This window comes from Tursiops truncatus, chromosome 1 (assembly GCF_011762595.2).
Source record: "Tursiops truncatus isolate mTurTru1 chromosome 1, mTurTru1.mat.Y, whole genome shotgun sequence".
NCBI classification, from domain to species: Eukaryota; Metazoa; Chordata; class Mammalia; order Artiodactyla; family Delphinidae; genus Tursiops; species Tursiops truncatus.
Window position 1 is genome coordinate 35856975 of NC_047034.1, and position 20347 is coordinate 35877321.

Sequence of the window (20347 nt, forward strand, 5' to 3'; positions counted from 1 at the left end):
CATCTCACACCTGTCAGAATGGCCATCATCAAGAAATCTACAAACAATAAATGCTGGAGAGGGTGTGGAGAAAAGGGAACCCTCTTGCACTGTTGGTGGGAATGTAAATTGATACAGCCACTATGGAGAACAGTATGGAGGTTCCTGAAAAAACTAAAAATAGAACTACCATACGACCCAGCATTCCCACTACTGGGCACATACCCTGAGAAAACCATAATTCAAAAAGAGTCATGTACCAAACTGTTCATTGCAGCTCTATTTACAATAGCCAGGAGACAGAAGCAACCTAAGTGTCCAACAACAGATGAATGGATAAAGAAGATGTGGCACATATATATAATGGAATATTACCCAGCCATAAAAAGAAACGAAATTGAGTTATTTGTAGTGAGGTGGATGGACATAGAGTCTATCATACAGAATGAAGTAAGTCAGAAAGAGAAAAACAAATACCATATGCTAACACTTATATATGGAATCTAAAAAAAAAAAAAAAAGATCATGAAGAACCTAGGGGCAAGACGGGAATAAAGATGTAGACCTACTAGAGAATGGACTTGAGGATACAGGGAGGGGGAAGGGTAAGCTGGGACAAAGTGAGAGAGTGGCATGGACATATATACACTACCAAACGTAAAATAGATAGGTAGTGGGAAGCAGCCACATAGCACAGGGAGATCAGCTCAGTGCTTTGTGACCACCTAGAGGGGTGGGATAGGGAGGGTGGGAGGGAGGGAGATGCAAGAGGGAAGAGATATGGGGATATATGTATATGTATAACTGATTCACTTTGTTATAAAGCAGAAACTAACACACCATTGTAAAGCAATTATACTCCAATACAGACGTTAAAAAAATCGTATGTGATTAGATTTTATTTAAATGAGGATAAAATAAACTCTCAATCCTATTGGCCAGGCCAATGGGGGAAATGGGCTGATCAGAATTTGATTCAAATTACTATAGGTATTATACATTCTCCTATTGAAACATGTAGGCTTTATGGAATAAGGCTAGAGTTAAGATCAAGTCACTTCCCCCACTCCCCCTTTCTCCCCTACTCTTATTGAGAAGTGCCTGACTTACTAAAAACCTGGCAACATTGGGAGCGCCTCCCATAAGGCTCAGAAACTTCATCAGTGGTTTGGGAAGCAGGAAGAAAGAGGAGATTTTTGGTGGTAAAAATGCATTATAATAGTTTGATTCCCTTGGCTACAACATTAATGAGAGTATATCCATTTAAATGAAATGGGAAAATGATGAATGGGAATAATGTTTCCTGGCATAGATCAAGGTACAGAAGGAAGATAGATGCAAGGTTGATCGTGTCTAAAATATGTAACACATGTTAGCCCCACTGCACCTCACCCAAAATAGTGTCTGCCTTATACTTTGGAGAATTGACATGACCACCTTCATCCAACTCCTGCCAACCTCAAGTTGGCTTAGGTTGTAGAGAAGAAAGTTCTTATTTCAGAAATAAAAGGACTCTGGTCCTGTTCTTTTCTCAGGGTGTCTACCACCTCCACATATCTACCACGGTAATTATAACAGATTGGATGAGGAATTCTTTGCAGTTGGACAGGAAGTGTCCTACAGCTGTGAGCCTGGCTATACTCTCATTGGAACTAACCCTATGCAGTGTACCTCCTTGGGAACCTGGAGGCATCCAGCCCCCAACTGTGAAGGTGCCTAAAGATCTATTCCATCTCAAGGAAACTTAGCTGTTTCCTGACTCTTCATGTGCCAGCCTTGTCTCTTTTTTCCTAGCGAAATCATGTGATGCCATTCCAGACCAACTTCTCAACGGTCATGTGGTAGCTCCTCCTAATCTCCAGCTTGGGGCAGAGGTTGCATTTGTTTGTGATAAGGGGTGAGTGCAAGGTGATGGGGCCTGACTTGGGGCCTATGATCCATAGCTAAGCATTGCAAAGTGTGACCTTTAAAGGTAGTTAAAATTCTTTTCTCTCCTTTTCTTTACCCTTTATGATTAAGAATTCTGTTATTAAGCAAATTCCATTGATTTTCTCCAAATGTGTATATTGTGCATGGCCAGCCAAAGCTGAGAATTATCCTTTTATCATGTGCAAAAGCAAAGTTTGGGCTCCGAAGTTAAGGCTTCTATTATGGAGTCTGAATAGATGTTGGGGGTTCAGTAAGAGGAGCTCTTTGAAGTGAGATTAGGGAACAAAGTCTTTGATGTTTTCTTTACTAGGAACTGAGGTTATGCTCTTCTAATGGTCAAGAAAATCTTGATATTTGGATGCCAAAGAGGAAAGAGAGAATTCAAGAAAAGAACAGATCATTAGGACTGTTTTCTCTGTGTTTTTAGCTGGTCTGAAGTCCTCACATAGCTTGGCTGATTCACAGTCTTAGACATTTTCCTTAAGCCAGAAATGCTTATAAAAATAGAGGCCATTAATACCATATACTTGAGAGAAGTGATGAATTCCATGCAACCGAGAATTGTTTTGTTCTGGTGATGATTTGCTGCCCCTTATTGTTTAAGGTACCGGTTAAATGGCCAATCTTCTAGTCAGTGTGTCTCAGAAGGAATGAGAGTACTCTGGAATAATAAGTTTCCTGTCTGTGAACGTGAGTAGAAAGCAAAAATAATCGAGTATGGATCGTGCCTCTTGATTTTTGGTGTATTCTCATGCATTTATCAATTATAAAATCTTATCAATATGAACATATATATGCCACTTTTCTGTATGTTCTAGAATGCAGAACAAAGCTAAATTTATTCAGTTGACTACATATGGTATTGAGTATTCTATGTGTATAAGGATAAAGTCTCTCGAAAGTTACCCCTACTGAAAATGAATAACACTGATGTGCTGAAATGGTTTGGCTGTGTCTTCTTATGCCATTTCCTCATCTGATGAGCAATTCTTGGAGCTAAATGGAAATCAACCAGAAGTTTTGGAGGTTGGCAATTTTCCTTTATTCTAAGACTCACTCAGGAAAGGTGTGCATATACCAACACAACTATAAACAATTAATATTCTTCATGCCTATTAGGACAAATAAATAAAAGGTATGAGGTCACTATTCCAAACCTCTGATCACTTCCTGTGGGTCTTTCAACTGGGACCAGCATCAAAGGATGACAAATGACTTGCAGTGAGGCTGCAGTATCTTTTGTAACGGGACAGAATGTGGTCTCACTACTTATAGCACCAGCTGTGTGTTTGAAACAGGCACTGCACAATTAGTATGTTCCAGGTACTGTACTTGCCCCTTTCAGGTAGTTTTATGTCACTGGATTCTCATTACAACATTGAATTATACTAGACTAGGAAACTGAGGCTTAAAGAGGGTGAGACTTGCCTAAGGTCACACAGCTATTGAATGACTGTGGGGATTTGAAACCAGGTCTAATGAGCCCAGATTTCATTAGTCCATGTGCCTCTCCACGTGTGATTAGTATGTCATTAACATAATATTTTCATGTACTGTTTGCCTTTTGTTTCATTATTAAAGTTGATTGGACACAGAACTATTTAATAAGTTCTGTTTCATTGTTATTGTTTGGTCAAGATGGCTTATAGTCCTATATTGCTTTGTTTGCTGAGGATCAAGAGAAAGGTAAGAATTTAGGAACTTGGGGACAGGCAGGGACTATGAGTAAGAAATAAATTATACAAATTTCTAAGTCTATTTCTGAAAAAGTGACATGACCTATATTTGGACTTTTATCTAAATTTGAATCTTATTGTCATGATCAGTATGACCACATATTTTCTTTTCTACTTTGCAGGGATTTTTTGTGACCCTCCTCCTCGTATCAAAAATGGGCGGAATAGTTATCATCCTAGTCCCATAGCTATTAACGCTGTGGTGAGGTACAGCTGCTCGAGTGCCTTCCGCCTCATTGGAGAAAGTATTCTTTTTTGTATAACTAAAGACAATGTAAATGGAATCTGGGATAAAGCTGCTCCTATCTGTGAATATTACAATAAAAATTCTATTTGCTCTGAGCCCATAGTACCAGGTGGATACAGAAATAAAATGTCTAGACCACCATACAGACATGGTGATTCTGTGACATTTACCTGTAATGCCAACTTCACCATGAAAGGAAACAAAACTGTTTGGTGCCAAGCAAATAAAACATGGGGACCAACACCACTACCAACCTGTGAGAGTGGTGAGTAGAATGAAAATAAAACTGATTCAGGAGCTTGGAGCCTCGCATTTCTGTGCAGATTAAGTTTGGTATCATTCTGAAGGAAGAACAGTGTGGATGTATGAATGGTAAGGGTGGAGGGAGGAAACAACGGAAAGGGTGAAAATTACAGTTTCCTGGCTTTTTCTTGGTTGTAGAGGGATGTAAATGTTCATTCAACAAACATCAGTAGAGCAAAGAATTTTAAACTGTAATGGAAAAATCTAACTAAACACACCTAATAATTGAATGGAATAAGTCCCACAAGGATGGGGGCCAGAGTTTGTTTGGACTGCGGGAATTGGGTTTTACAGTTTTCAACTGCATATCTGGGTTATTGTTAAAACGAGAAGAAATGTGGGCTCTAATAGCAAAAACACAATGAATAGATTTAAAATTGATCTATAAAAGCTGTTAGTATAGTCTGGCAGAAATGATGTGCTGTTCTCGTTGGCCTCTATAAATACTTTCTGAGTGATCCACTATTTTTCAAACTCATGTCCTAAGCCATAACATTTCAAATCAAGTAACTTTGAAAATAAGAACTACTGTAAGCTCTTCCTTTCCTTATTACTTGGTGTGGTTTATGTTGCTGCTGAACTCTAAATCTGAATTCCAGTTATGTAATTATGGGAACCGGCAATATTTGACAAAAATTATACCATCAAAATAAGGTATTTATTTTCTTAATAAAGAACAATATTGATAAATTCTAAATTGATTAAAGGGTTGAAAAATTATTATTAGAAAAATATGGTTCTATCTGTCTGTAAACAGATATATAGTCTTGGAGGGAGGGAAGATCTGAAGATAGTCTCAAGTGGGGTGACCATGAAAAACAATTAAAGATTATAGATAGGATTAAAGATTATAAAGATTTAGATAGGCCTATATATATTGACATGGAAAGATATAGATTATTAAGCAAATAAAGCAGGGCCTAGAATAATATGTATTGAGTATACATACACACCCAAAATATGTGTATAGATATATCACATCTAGGATCCAGAAACACTATATTACTAGTATCTGGCAGGATAACCCCATAAATAACAACATGCTACTTTTGGAGCAGAAAATAGGCTTAAGGGTAGAATGAGAGTATGAGTGAAAATGGACTTTTTTTTTGGTAATTGAAGTTTTTCACGCTGCAAATGTGATTCATAAAGTGTAACTAAAAATAAAAAATAATGTACTATTTGTAGTATAAAATGGATATAATTAAACCATACCTGTTTGATCTTTAAAAGACTGAGTTGAAAATTAATGACGACTGCTTAGCATAGACCATGTATCATTTATTTGGATGTATGTACTAAGTCAAAATACAGACTGTGAAGGAGCTATCTGATGACATTTTTCCTAATGTGTGTGTGTAAAGATATCTCCCTGGAGTGTCCATCACTTCCCACAATCGCCAACGGGTATCACACAGGGGAGAGCGTTGATTCCTTTGCCCCGGGATTGTCTGTGACCTACAGCTGTGAACCTGGTTACTTGCTTCTTGGAGAAAAGACCATTCGCTGTTTGTCTTCGGGAGACTGGAGTGCTGTCGCTCCCACATGTAAAGGTACCCTAAATTTACAATCAATGTTAAGAATTTGGGCTACTATGTTACTTGCCACACTTTGCTCATCTCTGGCTTGTTTTCTTAGAGGCAGAGTGTAAGCCTCCAGGACCATTTCTCAATGGGCAGTTAAAGAGGCCCACAAGTCTTCGGGTTGGTGCAACTGTGAACTTTTTCTGTAGTGAAGGGTGAGTGTCTAGAGGGCCTATGAGATTTAATTCATTTGACTTATGTGTGCATGGTGTGTACTGTGAAACCTGCAGAAGGTTTCTCTGTGACGGTCGATGGGCAGCTTAAGGTTGTGAGAGATAATGCCAATAAAAGGAGTTGGTGCCCACAAATTAAGTGAACTTGGATTTTAAATAGAGGGTTTTGTTCTGCCTAATAGTTCTGAATGACCTCCCTTTGTCTCCAGGTATCGATTACAAGGCCAACCTTCTAGCCAGTGTGTAATTGTTGGACAGCGTGCTTTTTGGACCAAATTTCCAGTATGTGAAGGTAGGTTAAGTGACTGTGGTTTGCAACTAGTTCCTTGGCCAGAGGTTCAACAGGACACCACATTCTCAGCTTAACTGAAAGTTTTCATGCATTTCTTACTATATAGGATCTCATAGAGCAAAGATCTCCCCCAGAGATCTTTAGATCTTTAAGGGATATGTTCTTCACTGAAACATCCTTGAATTACCTCTTTGTCCTTTGCTTACTCAAGTAAAACAGGGTTTCTAAGCTTTTCTTTCTCTGAAAACTATGTACAATTGCCAGCCAGGCCATGTACATAAAGGAGATTATATACTTGGTAAAAGAAATCAAAGGATCAGCAAAGTAGATATATTCAGGAATAAAGTTTTAAATCATACTTTCTGAATTATATTGCTATAGCCGCTTTGACAGATTCATTACAGATTCCAATATTACTGTCCCTGAACCCAGGATGTGAGAGTGGCATGTAGCAACACCCGAGACATTCTTTGTTTGTAGTACAGTCGGAATCTTGTCATCTCTCTCTGTAATTTCCTAGAAATTCTTTGCCCACCACCTCCTCCTATTCTCAATGGAAGACATACGGGCAGCTCTTCAATGAATGTTCGGTATGGAAGCACAGTCACTTACACCTGTGACCGGGGCCCAGAGCAAGGAGTGAACTTCATTCTCACTGGGGAGAGAACTATCCGTTGTACCACTGATAGTCAGAAGACTGGGACCTGGAGCGGCCCTGCCCCACGCTGTGAACTTTCTGTTTCTGAGGTTCGGTGTCCACCTCCCCAGATCCTAAGAGGCCAAATATCATCCGGGCAGAAAGATCAATATTCCTATAATGACACTGTGGTATTTGCTTGCGTATTTGGCTTCACCATGAAGGGCAGCAAGGGAATCCGATGTAATGCCCAAGGCTCATGGGAACCATCGGTACCAGTCTGTGAAAAGGGTGGGTATTCCAATGCTCGGAACAGGTGCCACTGATTCATCCTTCTGAAGCGTTAGAGAAGGGGTTATGGACTTCAGCAGGGCCTTTTCCAACTTCCAGTCCCCTCAATTTTACAAAATATAGTGAAGATAAATTATAAAGAAGGCTTTTTAAACACTGTCTCTCATTCATTTTGTAGGATTATCCTTGGGGGAAAAACTCATTAGGGACCACTAAGTTGCCTATTTCTTTAAAGTGGAAACAACTGGGAAAAATGTTTGTCTTAACAGTGATTTCTTAAAAGAAAAGTGATTTTGACTTCAGCAAAATAACCCTACAGATAGGTCAGAATCTCCCATTAGAAATGTACAGGATGATTCCTTGTACAACAGAGGAATTGGAGCACCCAGTGGGAATGGAAAAAAAAAAATCTGCAGCTGCCTAAATGCAGGAAAAAAATTGACAACCACTGGTCTAAAATTACCCAAAATTGGGCTACAAGATTACTTCTGTACTGTACAACTGCCACCAGAGTGGAATTGTAGCATAAATGTCACTTTCTGTGGCTCAGTTTCTTTCTATCATTGTTTACATAAGAAAAATTCTCTGTCTTTCTTTTAGATTGTCAAGCTCCTCCTAAAATTCTCCATGGGCAAAAGGAAGATAGACACATGATTCGCTTTGACCCTGGAACATCCATAAAATATAGCTGCGACCCTGGCTATGTGCTGGTGGGAGAAGAATCCATACATTGTACCTCTGAGGGAGTGTGGATACCCACTGCCCCCACATGCAAAGGTTCCAGGCTTTGAATGTCGATGTTTTTTGGTTTTGAGATTGCCTTGAGTTGATTTCTCATCCTCCTCTCTTTTCTTAGTGGCAGAATGTGAACCTATAGGAAAGCAAGTCTTTAAAAAACCCAAGAACCAACTTATTAGACTAGATGTCAACTCTTCTTGTGATGAAGGGTGAGTGAGGACTGTCTCAGTCTGAACTAGGTCTGGTTTATCAGTTACACTGCAAGCTCTGTGTAGGAGTTTATCTCAAAGACCCCCCTGTCACGTGTTCATGGAAGTGTTGATCACTATGTTTCCATTAATGGAAACCATGCTGTGCAATGAGTGGGTCGTGCTGCTGCTGGCTACGTTTTTGTTCCTATTGATTCCTGTACCGAAAGTAATGTGTCTGCTATTGAGCCAATAGCTCTTGCTTAGGTTAGTGGTCACCAGATGGCAAAATGTCATGACTCTTTGTCCCTAGGTACCGGCTAAGCGAGAGTGTTTATCAGCAGTGCCAAGGCACAATTCCTTGGTTTATGGAGATTCGTCTCTGTAAAGGTGAGTAGAAAAATAACAAAGGATCTTGAATAATGTGAGATCTATAAATATGAATAACAGAGAGTCTAGAATCCTGTGAGATTTCTGTTTTAGGCATGTTATGGGATTAAGAATATTAGATTCCATTCTATTCACTGTGTCAACAGTTATAGTTGCACAGTTTTGCTTTATTTTACTTCAAAGCCTAGCAATCACTTAATTTAAATGCATTTAGTTACTGATTCTCTTTTGTGATATGGGAGAATAAGAGTAGTGAGGTCAATGAGTATGTGAGCCACCATCCTTAATTTTGGGTACACTGTAGTTTAGTGGAGAGAAAGGGAACTGGTGTGGGATCTGAAGTCAGGTTCTATTTCTGCTGCTTATTGACCGGGGGCAATTTATGTAACTTCTCTGAACTCTAGCCTCTTATCTGTAACATTAGCATCAGACTGCAGACCTCAAAGTTATTATAATTAAATGGTACTATCCCTCCTTTGCAGATGAGACAATTGCCTGTCAAAAAGTAGATGTTCAATCAACAATAAATATTCTTGGCTAGCCTGTCATATCACCACAGCAAAAAAATGTACCATCTCAAAAAAGTTTAATTCTATCCCTCGTGCCTTTTATTGACCTGCTGGTTTTTAAAAAAAGAATTCTTTTCTTAATTAATAATTTGCTATCAGACTTTACTGCCTCACAATATGATATTGATCTACATCTTCACTTTTAACACATTACAAAAATCTTTCCTATGAAATCTTTTAAACTGAATTTTGCGTCATAATGAGCTTTGATAGAATGCATATCATCACATCTCACCCATATCCTTCAAGAAACCTGATAACAAAAGATTCATACCAGCCTCATTTCTCTTCTTTGGTGTTTAATACTGGAACAGAATTGTACAGTAACTTTTCATCTCTCCAGATATCACCTGCCCACCACCCCCTGTTATCTACAATGGAGTACACACAGGGGGTTCCTCAGATGTCCTATATGGGACCACAGTCACTTACACATGTAACCCCGGGCCAGAGAGAGGAGTGAAGTTCAACCTCATTGGGGAGAGCACCATCCGTTGTACAAGCAACGATCAAGAGACGGGCATCTGGAGTGGCCCCGCTCCTGTCTGTAAACTTTCCCTCCCTGCTGTTCAGTGCTCACATGTCCACATTGCAAATGGATACAAGATATCTAGCAAGGAAGCCCCATATTTCTACAATGACAGTGTGATATTCAAGTGTAATAATGGATTTACTTTGAAGGGCAGCAGTCAGGTTCGTTGCAAAGCCAATAACACCTGGGATCCTGAAACACCAGTTTGTGAAAAAGGTAAAAACTCAGTGGAGAGGAAAATGAGGTATTTACTTGTTTATTCTTGTTTGTTATCTCCCACCCAAAGCTAGAGTTATGGAAAAAAGCAAGGGGGCACAGATTACTGTCCCATTTCTTCCATTCTGTAACAAAACAGTCTATGTGTGTTGTTGTATATATTCTTTATGCAAATGCTCCCTTGGATCTGGGATACAGTCAGGGTAGATAATTGAGAGGATCTTTTTTAAGGTTCCAGGTTCCTTCAAAAGAGCAGAAAGCATTCAGTAATGAATAAGAGCTTGATGATCTTTGGCTTAAAAGTTTCAGACTGTCTATTGTCAAGCGTTGTATACTTAGTGTTCTTGAGTTTTTGTTGGTATTTATGTGGGAAGTTTTTTCTTTAGGCTGTCAGCCACCTTCTGAGCTCCACCATGGTCGGCATACAGGTGGAAATAGGGTCCTCTTTGTCTCTGGGATGACTGTAGACTACACCTGTGATCCTGGCTACTTGCTTGTGGGAAACAGATCCATTCACTGTATGCCTTCAGGAAATTGGAGTCCTTCTGCCCCTCGGTGTGAAGGTACTTTCAGTTCCTGAGTTGTCTTTCTCTTTTATATCAGGCATGTATAAGTAATTCCAACTTTGCTCCTCTAGAAGCACCATGCCAACCTTTGAAAGAAGGTCTTCGAGAGGTTCCAGTTGGTTCACCTGTGGTACCAGTTAATATGTCCTGCCAAGATGGGTAAGTATGATTCATTCTCAGAAAGGGTGTCCACCTTGCTTTGTGCATTAATTCTAGCCTCAGTTTGTCTTGGTGACTCCCTCTAGAGGTTCCTCGTTGTCACACTAACAGAGATTGTGAGGTTCCAAAGGCCTAAGTAGCATCTCTGACTTTTCAGTCCTTTCTTGACATGGAAATGGCTTTGCTGGGAGTAACTCTTAAGTCTAAAGTAGTTTGCTTACTTGAAGGGCCAGGAGTTTTGACTTCTTTCTGCCAAATTTCTTATTTAGAAGTGCTTCTGTATTAGTGGTTTGAGGAGGCTAGGTTTCAGAGATGTGATTTTTAGGAAGAGAAAACGTATTATAATCTCTCTCTAGGTACCGGTTGACTGGACATGCTTATCGGAAATGTCAAGATGATAGGAATAGGGTTTGGTTCCAAAAGATTCTACTTTGTAAAGGTAAGTTAAAAAAAAAGTTGTCAGTGGGTTGTAGGGGGTTAAAGAGAACAGGTCACTACAGAACTAATCTATACCTTAACAGTCGATGTGTTCTAGCTCAGTGTACATAAGAAACATGTTTTAGTGTTTGTATGGTACTAGCATTGGGAAACAAAATTGTCAAGTAGGAAATGAGTACAGTTGGCCCTCTGTATCTGCAGGTTTCATATCCATGGAGTCAGTCGACTGCAGATCAAAAATATTTTTTTTTATCCTGAAAGCTTCCAAAAGCTAAACTTGAATTTGCTATGTTCTGGCTACTATTTACCTAGCACTTACATTTTATTTACAACTATTTACACAGTGTTTACATTGTATTAGGTATTATAAGTCATCTAGAGATGATTTAAAGTATATGGGAGGTTGTGCGTAGGTTATATGCAAACACTGTGCTATTTTATATAAGGGGCTTGAGCATCCTCAGAATTTGGTATTGATGGGGGATTCTGGAACCAATCCCCTGTGGATACCAAGGAATGACTGTATTTGCCATATACCTGCTAATTGCTCAAAATTTTAAAAATAACAAATATAGACTATTTCTCTATTTCATGAGAACATAGCTGTATTTATTCCTTTCTTAATACTTTACTGTATTTTCTGAACTTTTTTTGGAATGAGTATGTGTTATTCATGTAGTCAAAAATTTAATAAAGCTTTTTAAAAGAAAGCATAATCTAGCATCTAAAATTTAAATAACTTAATAGCTACGTGCACTACATGCAGTTGCATAGTTTTATTATTTAGTTTTACAGTATCTGATTGAAGACTGTCCACCATGGTGTACTAGCTGAAGTAGAATTTCCTAATCTCTTCTGCAGTTATCCGCTGTCAACCTCCACCAGTGATTAACAATGGGAGGCACAGGGGTGTAATGGCAGAACACTTTCTGTATGGAAATGAAGTCTCTTATGAATGTGACCAAGGATTCTATCTTCTGGGAGAGAAAAGTATACGGTGCATAAGTGATTCTAAAGGACGTGGATCTTGGCGTGGACCTCCCCCACAGTGCATAAAATCTCCTCCTGTGACTCACTGCCCTAATCCAGAAGTCACACATGGATACAAGCTGAATAAAACTCGTTCTTCATATTCCCACAATGACATAGTACATGTTGCCTGTGATCCTGGCTTCATCATGAATGGGAGTCACTTGATTAGGTGTCATACTGACAACAAATGGGTGCCAGGTGTACCAACTTGTATCAAAAAGGGTAAGATATTTTCAGGACTAAAATATGGGATGTTGCACAGAATAAAGAAAAAGGGTTTTGAACCTGCACTTGCCATGCCGCCTAAAGAAAAGCAAGTAAAAGCTAAGGCAGTCATATTATTTACAAAATACCTGCCTTGCCTTATCTTCTCAGCCCATTCTTTTTTTCCCTTTTCTTTCTAAGCTTGTTGAAAAAAGGTACATGAATGGATAATGGTTAACTTTGAAACTGATGGAGTCTCCCAAGTTTATTATTTTTATTACTTTAGAATGGGGAAAATGCACATACCATTTTGGGCAAATGTTTGGCAGTAATATTGCTTGATAATTTGATATTTAAGGCTGTGATACCAGCCAGAAAGGGATCTTTGAGTATTCTGGAGAATGGAGCTGGCCTTAAAACTTACTGAATTGTCTTGTAATTTTAGTTATTATCGGTAGTTTTATTCCTATCAGTGGCTATCTACAACAGAGGCTGCCACCTGGCGACCAAGAACTGAGTTCAAAACTGTTTTCTTTGGCTAGCACAGTATTATTTTAAATGAAACCCATCTCCACCATCCAAGGCAAACAGTGAACCTGTGATACAGTGAGGGCCCCCTCTGCTTTCCTGCAAGGTACCATTATCTTGAATTGGGCAGTGGCTGCCATTTTTAGAAGGACAGGTGCTCTGTGACTTACCATATCTGGTGGCTTCACTTCCTGTCTCCTGTAGATATTTGAGGGTGTGACACTTGACTACAGCCTTTTTACCATTTAAAGAGAAAAGAAAAGATTACTATTCTCTGATAGACTACAATTGTGGGCTGTAACCACTGATGTTTCATTATCTTACATTTGACATTTGTCTTCAGATCATATATGATATAGGTAGGAAATGCAAATCTCTGTCCTGTACTGTTTGGTTTGGGCTAAATGAATACTTTTGGATACTGACTATTTGGCTTGTTGCCTGCCTTCTTTCTGTATCGCTATCACCCATTTACTGGCTATGCGTTCCTCTGTACTAAATTAAAGATCTTTTTAAATTGGTGTCTAAGCTTTCTTAGGATGTCAACGTCCGTTTAAGATCCCCCACGGAAATCATACCGGTGGAGACATAGCTCGATTTTCTCCCGGAATGTCAATCCTGTATAGCTGCAACCGAGGCTACCTGCTTGTAGGAGAGGCAGTCCTTCTTTGCACACATGAGGGAACCTGGAACGGACCTGTCCCTTATTGCAAAGGTGTGTTGTTTATTTGTTTTCTTATTTTTTAAATAAAATTTTTCCCAAATAGATATATTCAGTTAGGTACTTTCAACTTAAAGTAGCCAAATAAATGCATTAATTGGATCATTTAATTAAATGCATTTAATTGGATTAATTTAATTGGATTAATAGATGAAATCATCTAAATACTGCAAAATAAGAAAAGTGGCTGAGGCTCTATCTGAGCTATCACTTATGTAGTCATTTACATATGGAAAGTTGAAGTCTTTATGTAAATCAAACAACTAAAGTACAGATTGAATTTACACTGTGGTTACAGTTATGATAAGTATGCATTTGACAAAATACTCATAAAAAGTAAAGTTATCTTTTGAATATGTTTCCTCTAAGTGGTGATCGGATTTGGGTATATTTTTATAAAAGTTTCAGAATGTCATTTTCATTAGCAGTGCATATGAAATATGAGTAATGAATTAATACTGAATATTAGTTGAGACTTCTTACCATATGCCAGATTCTGTGCACAGCACTTTGCATGCATTATCTCATTTAATCCTCCTGAGAACCATATCAGTGATTGGTGCCATTATCCCTGTATTATAGATGAGGTCCCAGTAGAATGGAGAGATTTGTAACTTACACAAAGTCCCACAGCTAGAAAATCTTAGAGTCAGGTTCAAATCCAAAATCTCACACTATTGGCCCCTACACTGAAAAGATGAAAGAAGAAATGAGGAAGCATTTACATGTAAGAAGAATTGGAGAATAAGAGTCAAAGTTGATGAAACAAAAATTCAGAAGTCTTAATGTTACCCATTCAGCCCTCATCATTTCTCTAAGAATCCATAAAATTTACTCAACATTATTGGTTTAGAAACTAAAGCACAAAGAAGGAAAGTAATCTAGTATGATTACCTGGACGTTCCTGAGGTAGATGGCTGACACTAAAAGACTATGCCTAGGACATCATTTTGTGTTATTTCAGTGAACTTTTACTAACTGAGAATAAACTAAATTGGTTCCATAAACCTTTCCATTAAGGGCAGTATCTACGTTCTTGGTAAAATGTCAAAATATGACTCAGCTTCAACTAGATTTCTTTAATTTCAGAGGTGAACTGTAGCTTCCCAGAGCATATAAATGGAATCCAGAGTGGTCTGGAGCCTGGAAAAATGTATCAGTATGGAGCTGTCATCACTTTAGAATGTGAAGATGGATATACCCTAGAAGGCAGTCCCCAGAGCCAGTGTCAGGAAGATCACGGATGGAACCCTCCCCTGGCTGTTTGCAAATCCCCAAGTAAGTGCAAAGGGCTTCACTGCAGCTCCTACTTGTTTCACTGGAAAGAAGAGAGTGAGCAGTATCCCTCAATGTTAGGGACTCCTGGGTTTTAAATTGACATAGGTCTGTGACCAGTGGTATAGTAACAGACGAATTTGAAGTCGGTGGTCTATTGTAGTAAAAGTGAGACTTTCTAAGAATGGGAGAAGGAAAGAAAGAAAATAAAGAGAGAAGAGCACTAACTTAAAAGGTGCAAAACTAACAACCTTACAGAGTTGTCCTTTGGTATCCTCAGGGGGATTGGTTCCAGGACCCCCTTGGATACCAAAATCTGCAGATGCTCAAGTCCCTTATATAAAATGGCATAATACTTGCATATAACCTGTGCATATCCTCCCATATACTTTAAATCATTTCTAGATTACTTATTATACCTAAAACAATGTAAATGGTTGCTGGGCTCGCAGTGTGAGTTTTGCTTTTTGGAACTTTCTGAAATTTTTTGCTTTTTTGAATATTTTTGATCTGTGGTTGTTGAATCCACAGATATAGACTGTATTTTGAAAGGAGTTGCTGCTGAGACTTCTGTTATTGCTGAATCTTGATTTATAAGTGCTTAGCAATATGACAGGGGCCTCCAAAAATATGTTAACCAACCTGTTGTAACAGTTAATGTTTGCATTCTGACCTGAGAAATCCCTGATTATAAAGCTGATTTTATTGTTTTTTTTCATGGATGAACTACCCCAACTTAATTAAGGTGGAAAAAAAATGTAAAGGCGAAGGGAGTTGTTACATAAGAAATGAAGAAAAAGTGGGTAGGGACTTCCCTGGTGGCACAGTGGTTAAGAATCCGCCTGCCAATGCAGGGGACACAGGTTCGAACCCTGGTCCGGGAAGATCCCACACACCACGGAGCAACTATGCCCGTGCGCCACAACTACTGAGCCTGTGTTATGGAGCCCACGAGCCACAACTACTGAAGCTCGCGTGTGCCACAGCTACTGAAGCCCATGCGCCTAGAGCCCATGCTCTGCAACAAGAGAAGCCACTGCAATGAGAAACCCACACACCACAACAAAGAGTAGTCCCCTCTCACCGCAGCTAGCGAAAACCTGCATGCAGCAACGAAGACCCAATGCAGCCCTAAATAAATACATTTATTAAAAAAAAAAAAAAAAAGAAAGAGTGGGTATAATTCAGGGTTCCAATATCTCTTTTTAAGTAGACTTAGAGAGGAGGGGGCTGAGATTAATTTCTGGGACATTACCATGGGACTTTGAGATATGTGGAACCATGCAACTAGACTAATATTTTCATGATTTTGTATTCTCCTTAGGCTCACTTGTTCCTCTTATTTGTGGTAAGTTTTCTTAAATACTTGAAGAAAACTTCTAATGGTGATTTATAAAAATGTATGTAAAATGTGAGGCCCTATATCCTGACTGCTAATTTTTTTTTCACTTTAACTCATAAGAAGTTATCTTTTTTTTAGTGTTTTAAGTATCTTTTAATGTGCACTTCCCATCACAAACTGTCACTTTTGGATAGCATGGAATAAATGACTTGAACAGCTATTCCCAGTTTTTAAATTGAAAGTTAAAGTTTACCAAAAATTTAGTTTAACTCTTGATCTTTTGCATGATTTGGTTACTATCAGAATAGGCTGGCTTATTCTGCAGTAACAAAATATATTTCACAACCGAGAGTTAAATGTTGCTATGCAAAGTCATGGGATCCTGGTGTCCTGAGCTCCTAATTTCACCCCAGTGACAAGAATATTACTGATAAAACTGAAAAGAACAGAAAAGCTCAACAGAAACTTGACTGGAGCCCTGTGGTCAAATGGTTGGTCCTTTAGATTAAATATGGACTGGATTGAATCCAAAACTTTAGGCCCACATACGATGATCTAGGAATTCAGTATTTATATGGCTGAAGAAGAACAAGTAGAAAAGTCACGTAACATTTTCCCCACCACTAGGAATAGGCCCCACAGTCACTTCAAAACAAGGTAGGTCACATTTTTCTAGCATTTGATACTCTGATTTGTTTTCTAGGTTTTTCGGCAGGGGTGGTCACTCTTTTCTGCTTGGGTGCTATCACCTTACGCATGATATTAAAACACAGAGAACGGTAAGTTCAACGCATGCTTGATCAAAACGCACAAAAGATTTTGACTTCTTGCCTGAAACTGAACACAGAAGGACAAGTTAAATGAAATAAATACTGCAGTGGGATAACTGCAATAAGGTATCTTGTGTTAAATAGAAGGCCCTTTCTGTAAGAACTTAAAAGATAACAAACTAATTTTATTTGAATGGTGTTTATTCAGATCAGATTATGTTTATTTATACATAATAAAAAATCTGGAAAACAGAAAAAAATCCCAGTCATAACAACTGTAGGTATTTGGTACGTTCCTATACAGGTATGATCATTTTTCTTATTTATCTTTTTCCTTTTAAAACTGAAATTTTGGCCTTAGAGTCTCCTGCCTTAATTTTTTTTTCATTTAGCCTCATGTACAGATTTTTTTTTTATTAAATCATGTTTTCTTCTTACCTACTTAATTGCGTATTTTTCTATTATATGTATCTATATTGTGGAAATTTTAGGTTGCTTCCACATTTATTTTGATAATAAATAAGATATGAGAAACACCTTTAAAGAAACTTTTTCTACATCTCCTTATTTCCTTAGCCTAGATTCCTAGAATTGCTAGGGATAAGTGTATGAACATTTAGATGCTTAGTAAATATAGCCAAATGACTTTCTAGAAGGTTAGTTCTAACTTGATCATATGTCAAATAATTAACATATCTGGATGTATTGTGTTTCTGGATTCTTTTGTTGTTTTTGTTGTAGTGATCTGTCTATTCTATCACAAACCACTTTGTGTTTACATAGTATAGCTTTCTACTATTATAATATCTGATAAAGCAAGAACCCCGTCACTATAATTTTTTAAGCTTTTCCTCTCTCTTCTGTTTGTTTTTACAGGAGTATTAGATGATTTGTCATTTTCTAAAAACAGATATGTTGTGATTGCATTTAAGTTTATAGATTAACCGTTGAAAACTGGCACACTTTCTGTAATGCTTTCCCATTCAGAAATTTACTAAGCCTTTCTATTTGTTCAAGTAATCTTTTCTCTCACTTGGTTGTTTTCATGACTCCTTAAATATACTACTAGGTTTGTATATTTTGCTATGTTTTATTAACCAGAAATTAGACATACTTTTACATTTTAACTTATTCTTTTTAGAAAACATTTGTATCCATAAAGTAATGTTGCCATAGTGGGTCATGTGATATTTGGTGAGGACACAATCAAATGGACAGTGCTTGGGAATTTTCATCAGAAAAGTTTCCATAGTGGAGGAGATATTTCAGATGCATCTCAAGAGAGTGTAAACAAGGGGAGAAAGGTATTCCAGGTAGAAGGAGCAGTTTGAGCAAAGACCCAGAGGCTTGTCATTCCATCATATATTACGAGAACTACATAAGCAGTTGACATGACTGGGAAAATAGTATGTGTGATGGTGATTGAAGGTGAAGGTGGCATAGGTTAATGTGGAGAAGTGGCATAAAAGACCCCCCTGACCATATAAACCTTGTGGAAATTACAGAATATTCTGATAGGTGCAAAGGATACATTTTTAGCAAATGATATCATCAGGTATCAGCCTGGAAATGTTGCATGTACTCAGGTTCTTAAGTCTCCATACATGCTAGTGTTAGGGAGGATAATTATGTGAAGTCTTACCAAATCTCAGGTAACTTCCAGTGGGGGATGACCAAGTCATGTCACCCTAAACATGTCACCCACAAACTCCAGCAAAATTACTTTAACATGCCCAGTCACTTGGATCTATCTAAATGATCTGATTACACTGTTCACAGTTCTATAATGCCTAGTGCAGGCATCAGACATGAAGGAGTTACATTGAAACTATGTAATAGTGGCATCTTTGAACCTGAATAATTTGCTCTAAGCCTGGGAGGGTCTGAGCACAGTTGGTCTTGCAAGGGTCTACATTTGAGATGTACTTTTGGCAGTAGTGTTTATCAGAGTATGTATCACATTACCCTGGTTTTGTGAATGATTTCAGGAGAAACAGTGCTCTCTGATCAAAAAAGATTGGGAAATAATTCATACTACATTTTTCTCATGGTGATTCACAATGACCATGAGAATATTTAAAGTCCTACAATAAAGACGCCTGTTTAATTTTTTAAAAACTAATCTCTCAAACTAGTCGGACTGCAGAACTTTTTTTTTTTCTCATATAATGAATGCTTTTAACATCCCATTGAACTAATGTTTAATTTAACAGTTTTGGGGAAATCTGGAAAGATGGTCAAGAGCTAGATCATCAAAAGCCTTGCATGTGATGACAAGGAATTGGTGTTTATCCTGTAGAATCTTAAGCAAAGAAACAATACGTTCAGATTTGCATTTTTAAAAGAAGGGGCGGTACTGGGCTGTCAACCAAAGCAGCAGTGGTGGGGCTCAAGAGGATGGAATAGATGTAAGAAATACTTTCACTATGAAGAAGATAGGCTTTCCAGGATTTAGTGAATTGATGAATGTGGGGAGAAGGGGACACAAAGAATGAGTCAAGCAGATGTCACTGGGTGGACCCAATGGTTCATCAAAAGAAGGGAGGGACATGTTTGTGGGGAAAGATGATGAGTTCAGTTCTGACCTACTACTTCCAGGCACCCATGACGTAGGAATCAAGAGAGAGGACTGGACTCAGGTAGATGACATTTAAATCACAATTGAAGCCTTGGTACTAAACAGAACATAGAAGATTAAAATAGGGATGAGAACAGATCTCAGAAGGACAGTAATGCTTAAGAGGCAGGAGGGGAAGGAACAGTCAGAAGTAAGATGAAAGGGGAAAATAGTTTCACAGAATTCAAGACAGAAAAATGTCTCAAGAAAACAAAACTAGGGATGTCATTTGCATGGCTTTCCTCACAGGAAGTTAGAAGATAATTTTAGCCAAGGGTAATTTAAATAGAAATTTAAGTAAAATAGAAAATGTGGTCTCTATCTCCTTCCTTCCTGCTTCTAAGTTTGCTATCAGAGCATTGCATGTGTAGGAAAATTTGCAAACTTCAGGAATGCCTACAAGCTCAAACAATTCATAATGTTCCAGTCTGATTATTAAGGTTATTAACATGTTTTTATCAAATACTATATTTAAGTGTCTCAGTTGATATGAACCAAATATATATGTTAAACTAAATTCTTAAGCATCACTCACTTGTTTTATTTCCATTTTTTAACTGACTTCAATTTAGTTTCTGATACTTGATGTAGACATTTGAGTTGCCTTAAATACTTTTTGTAAGTAAGATGAGTAATGAATCATTCGAAAATTGATGTCTAGTAACAAAATTAAATATTTTTAAAAGTCATCCTAACACGTGAAGAAGAGACTATGTTATTTTTTTCTTGTCTTCTAAGATATTTTAATAAAACCTAAATCTCACATTAACCTAAAAGTTACCATTTTGTAATAATTTTAATGTATATTCCCCTTAAATATGTAAGTTGACCTCTTAAATATGATAGTGAGTGACAGGCTGTAAGTACCCTCAACAGTAATCTTTCTTCCCCA

General features: G+C 38.0%; 1 protein-coding gene across 2 annotated transcripts in view; it reads left to right on the top strand.

Annotated features, from left to right (window-relative positions):
* Positions 1–20347, top strand: part of CR2 (complement C3d receptor 2) — a 34462-nt gene that overhangs the window by 9921 nt on the left and 4194 nt on the right. The window contains exons 6-25 of one of the 2 annotated variants that reach the window (XM_019918740.3): positions 1515–1691; positions 1774–1876; positions 2513–2598; positions 3767–4156; positions 5559–5747; positions 5833–5932; positions 6160–6242; positions 6763–7170; positions 7771–7947; positions 8027–8117; positions 8410–8486; positions 9399–9803; positions 10190–10366; positions 10441–10528; positions 10885–10967; positions 11828–12220; positions 13260–13445; positions 14541–14729; positions 16051–16074; positions 16772–16847. In XM_019918740.3, coding sequence (XP_019774299.1) covers positions 1515–1691; positions 1774–1876; positions 2513–2598; positions 3767–4156; positions 5559–5747; positions 5833–5932; positions 6160–6242; positions 6763–7170; positions 7771–7947; positions 8027–8117; positions 8410–8486; positions 9399–9803; positions 10190–10366; positions 10441–10528; positions 10885–10967; positions 11828–12220; positions 13260–13445; positions 14541–14729; positions 16051–16074; positions 16772–16847 — 3502 coding nt within the window. The remainder of the gene's footprint in view (positions 1–1514; positions 1692–1773; positions 1877–2512; positions 2599–3766; positions 4157–5558; positions 5748–5832; positions 5933–6159; positions 6243–6762; positions 7171–7770; positions 7948–8026; positions 8118–8409; positions 8487–9398; positions 9804–10189; positions 10367–10440; positions 10529–10884; positions 10968–11827; positions 12221–13259; positions 13446–14540; positions 14730–16050; positions 16075–16771; positions 16848–20347) is intronic. The other variant, XM_019918738.3, reaches the window with a different exon arrangement.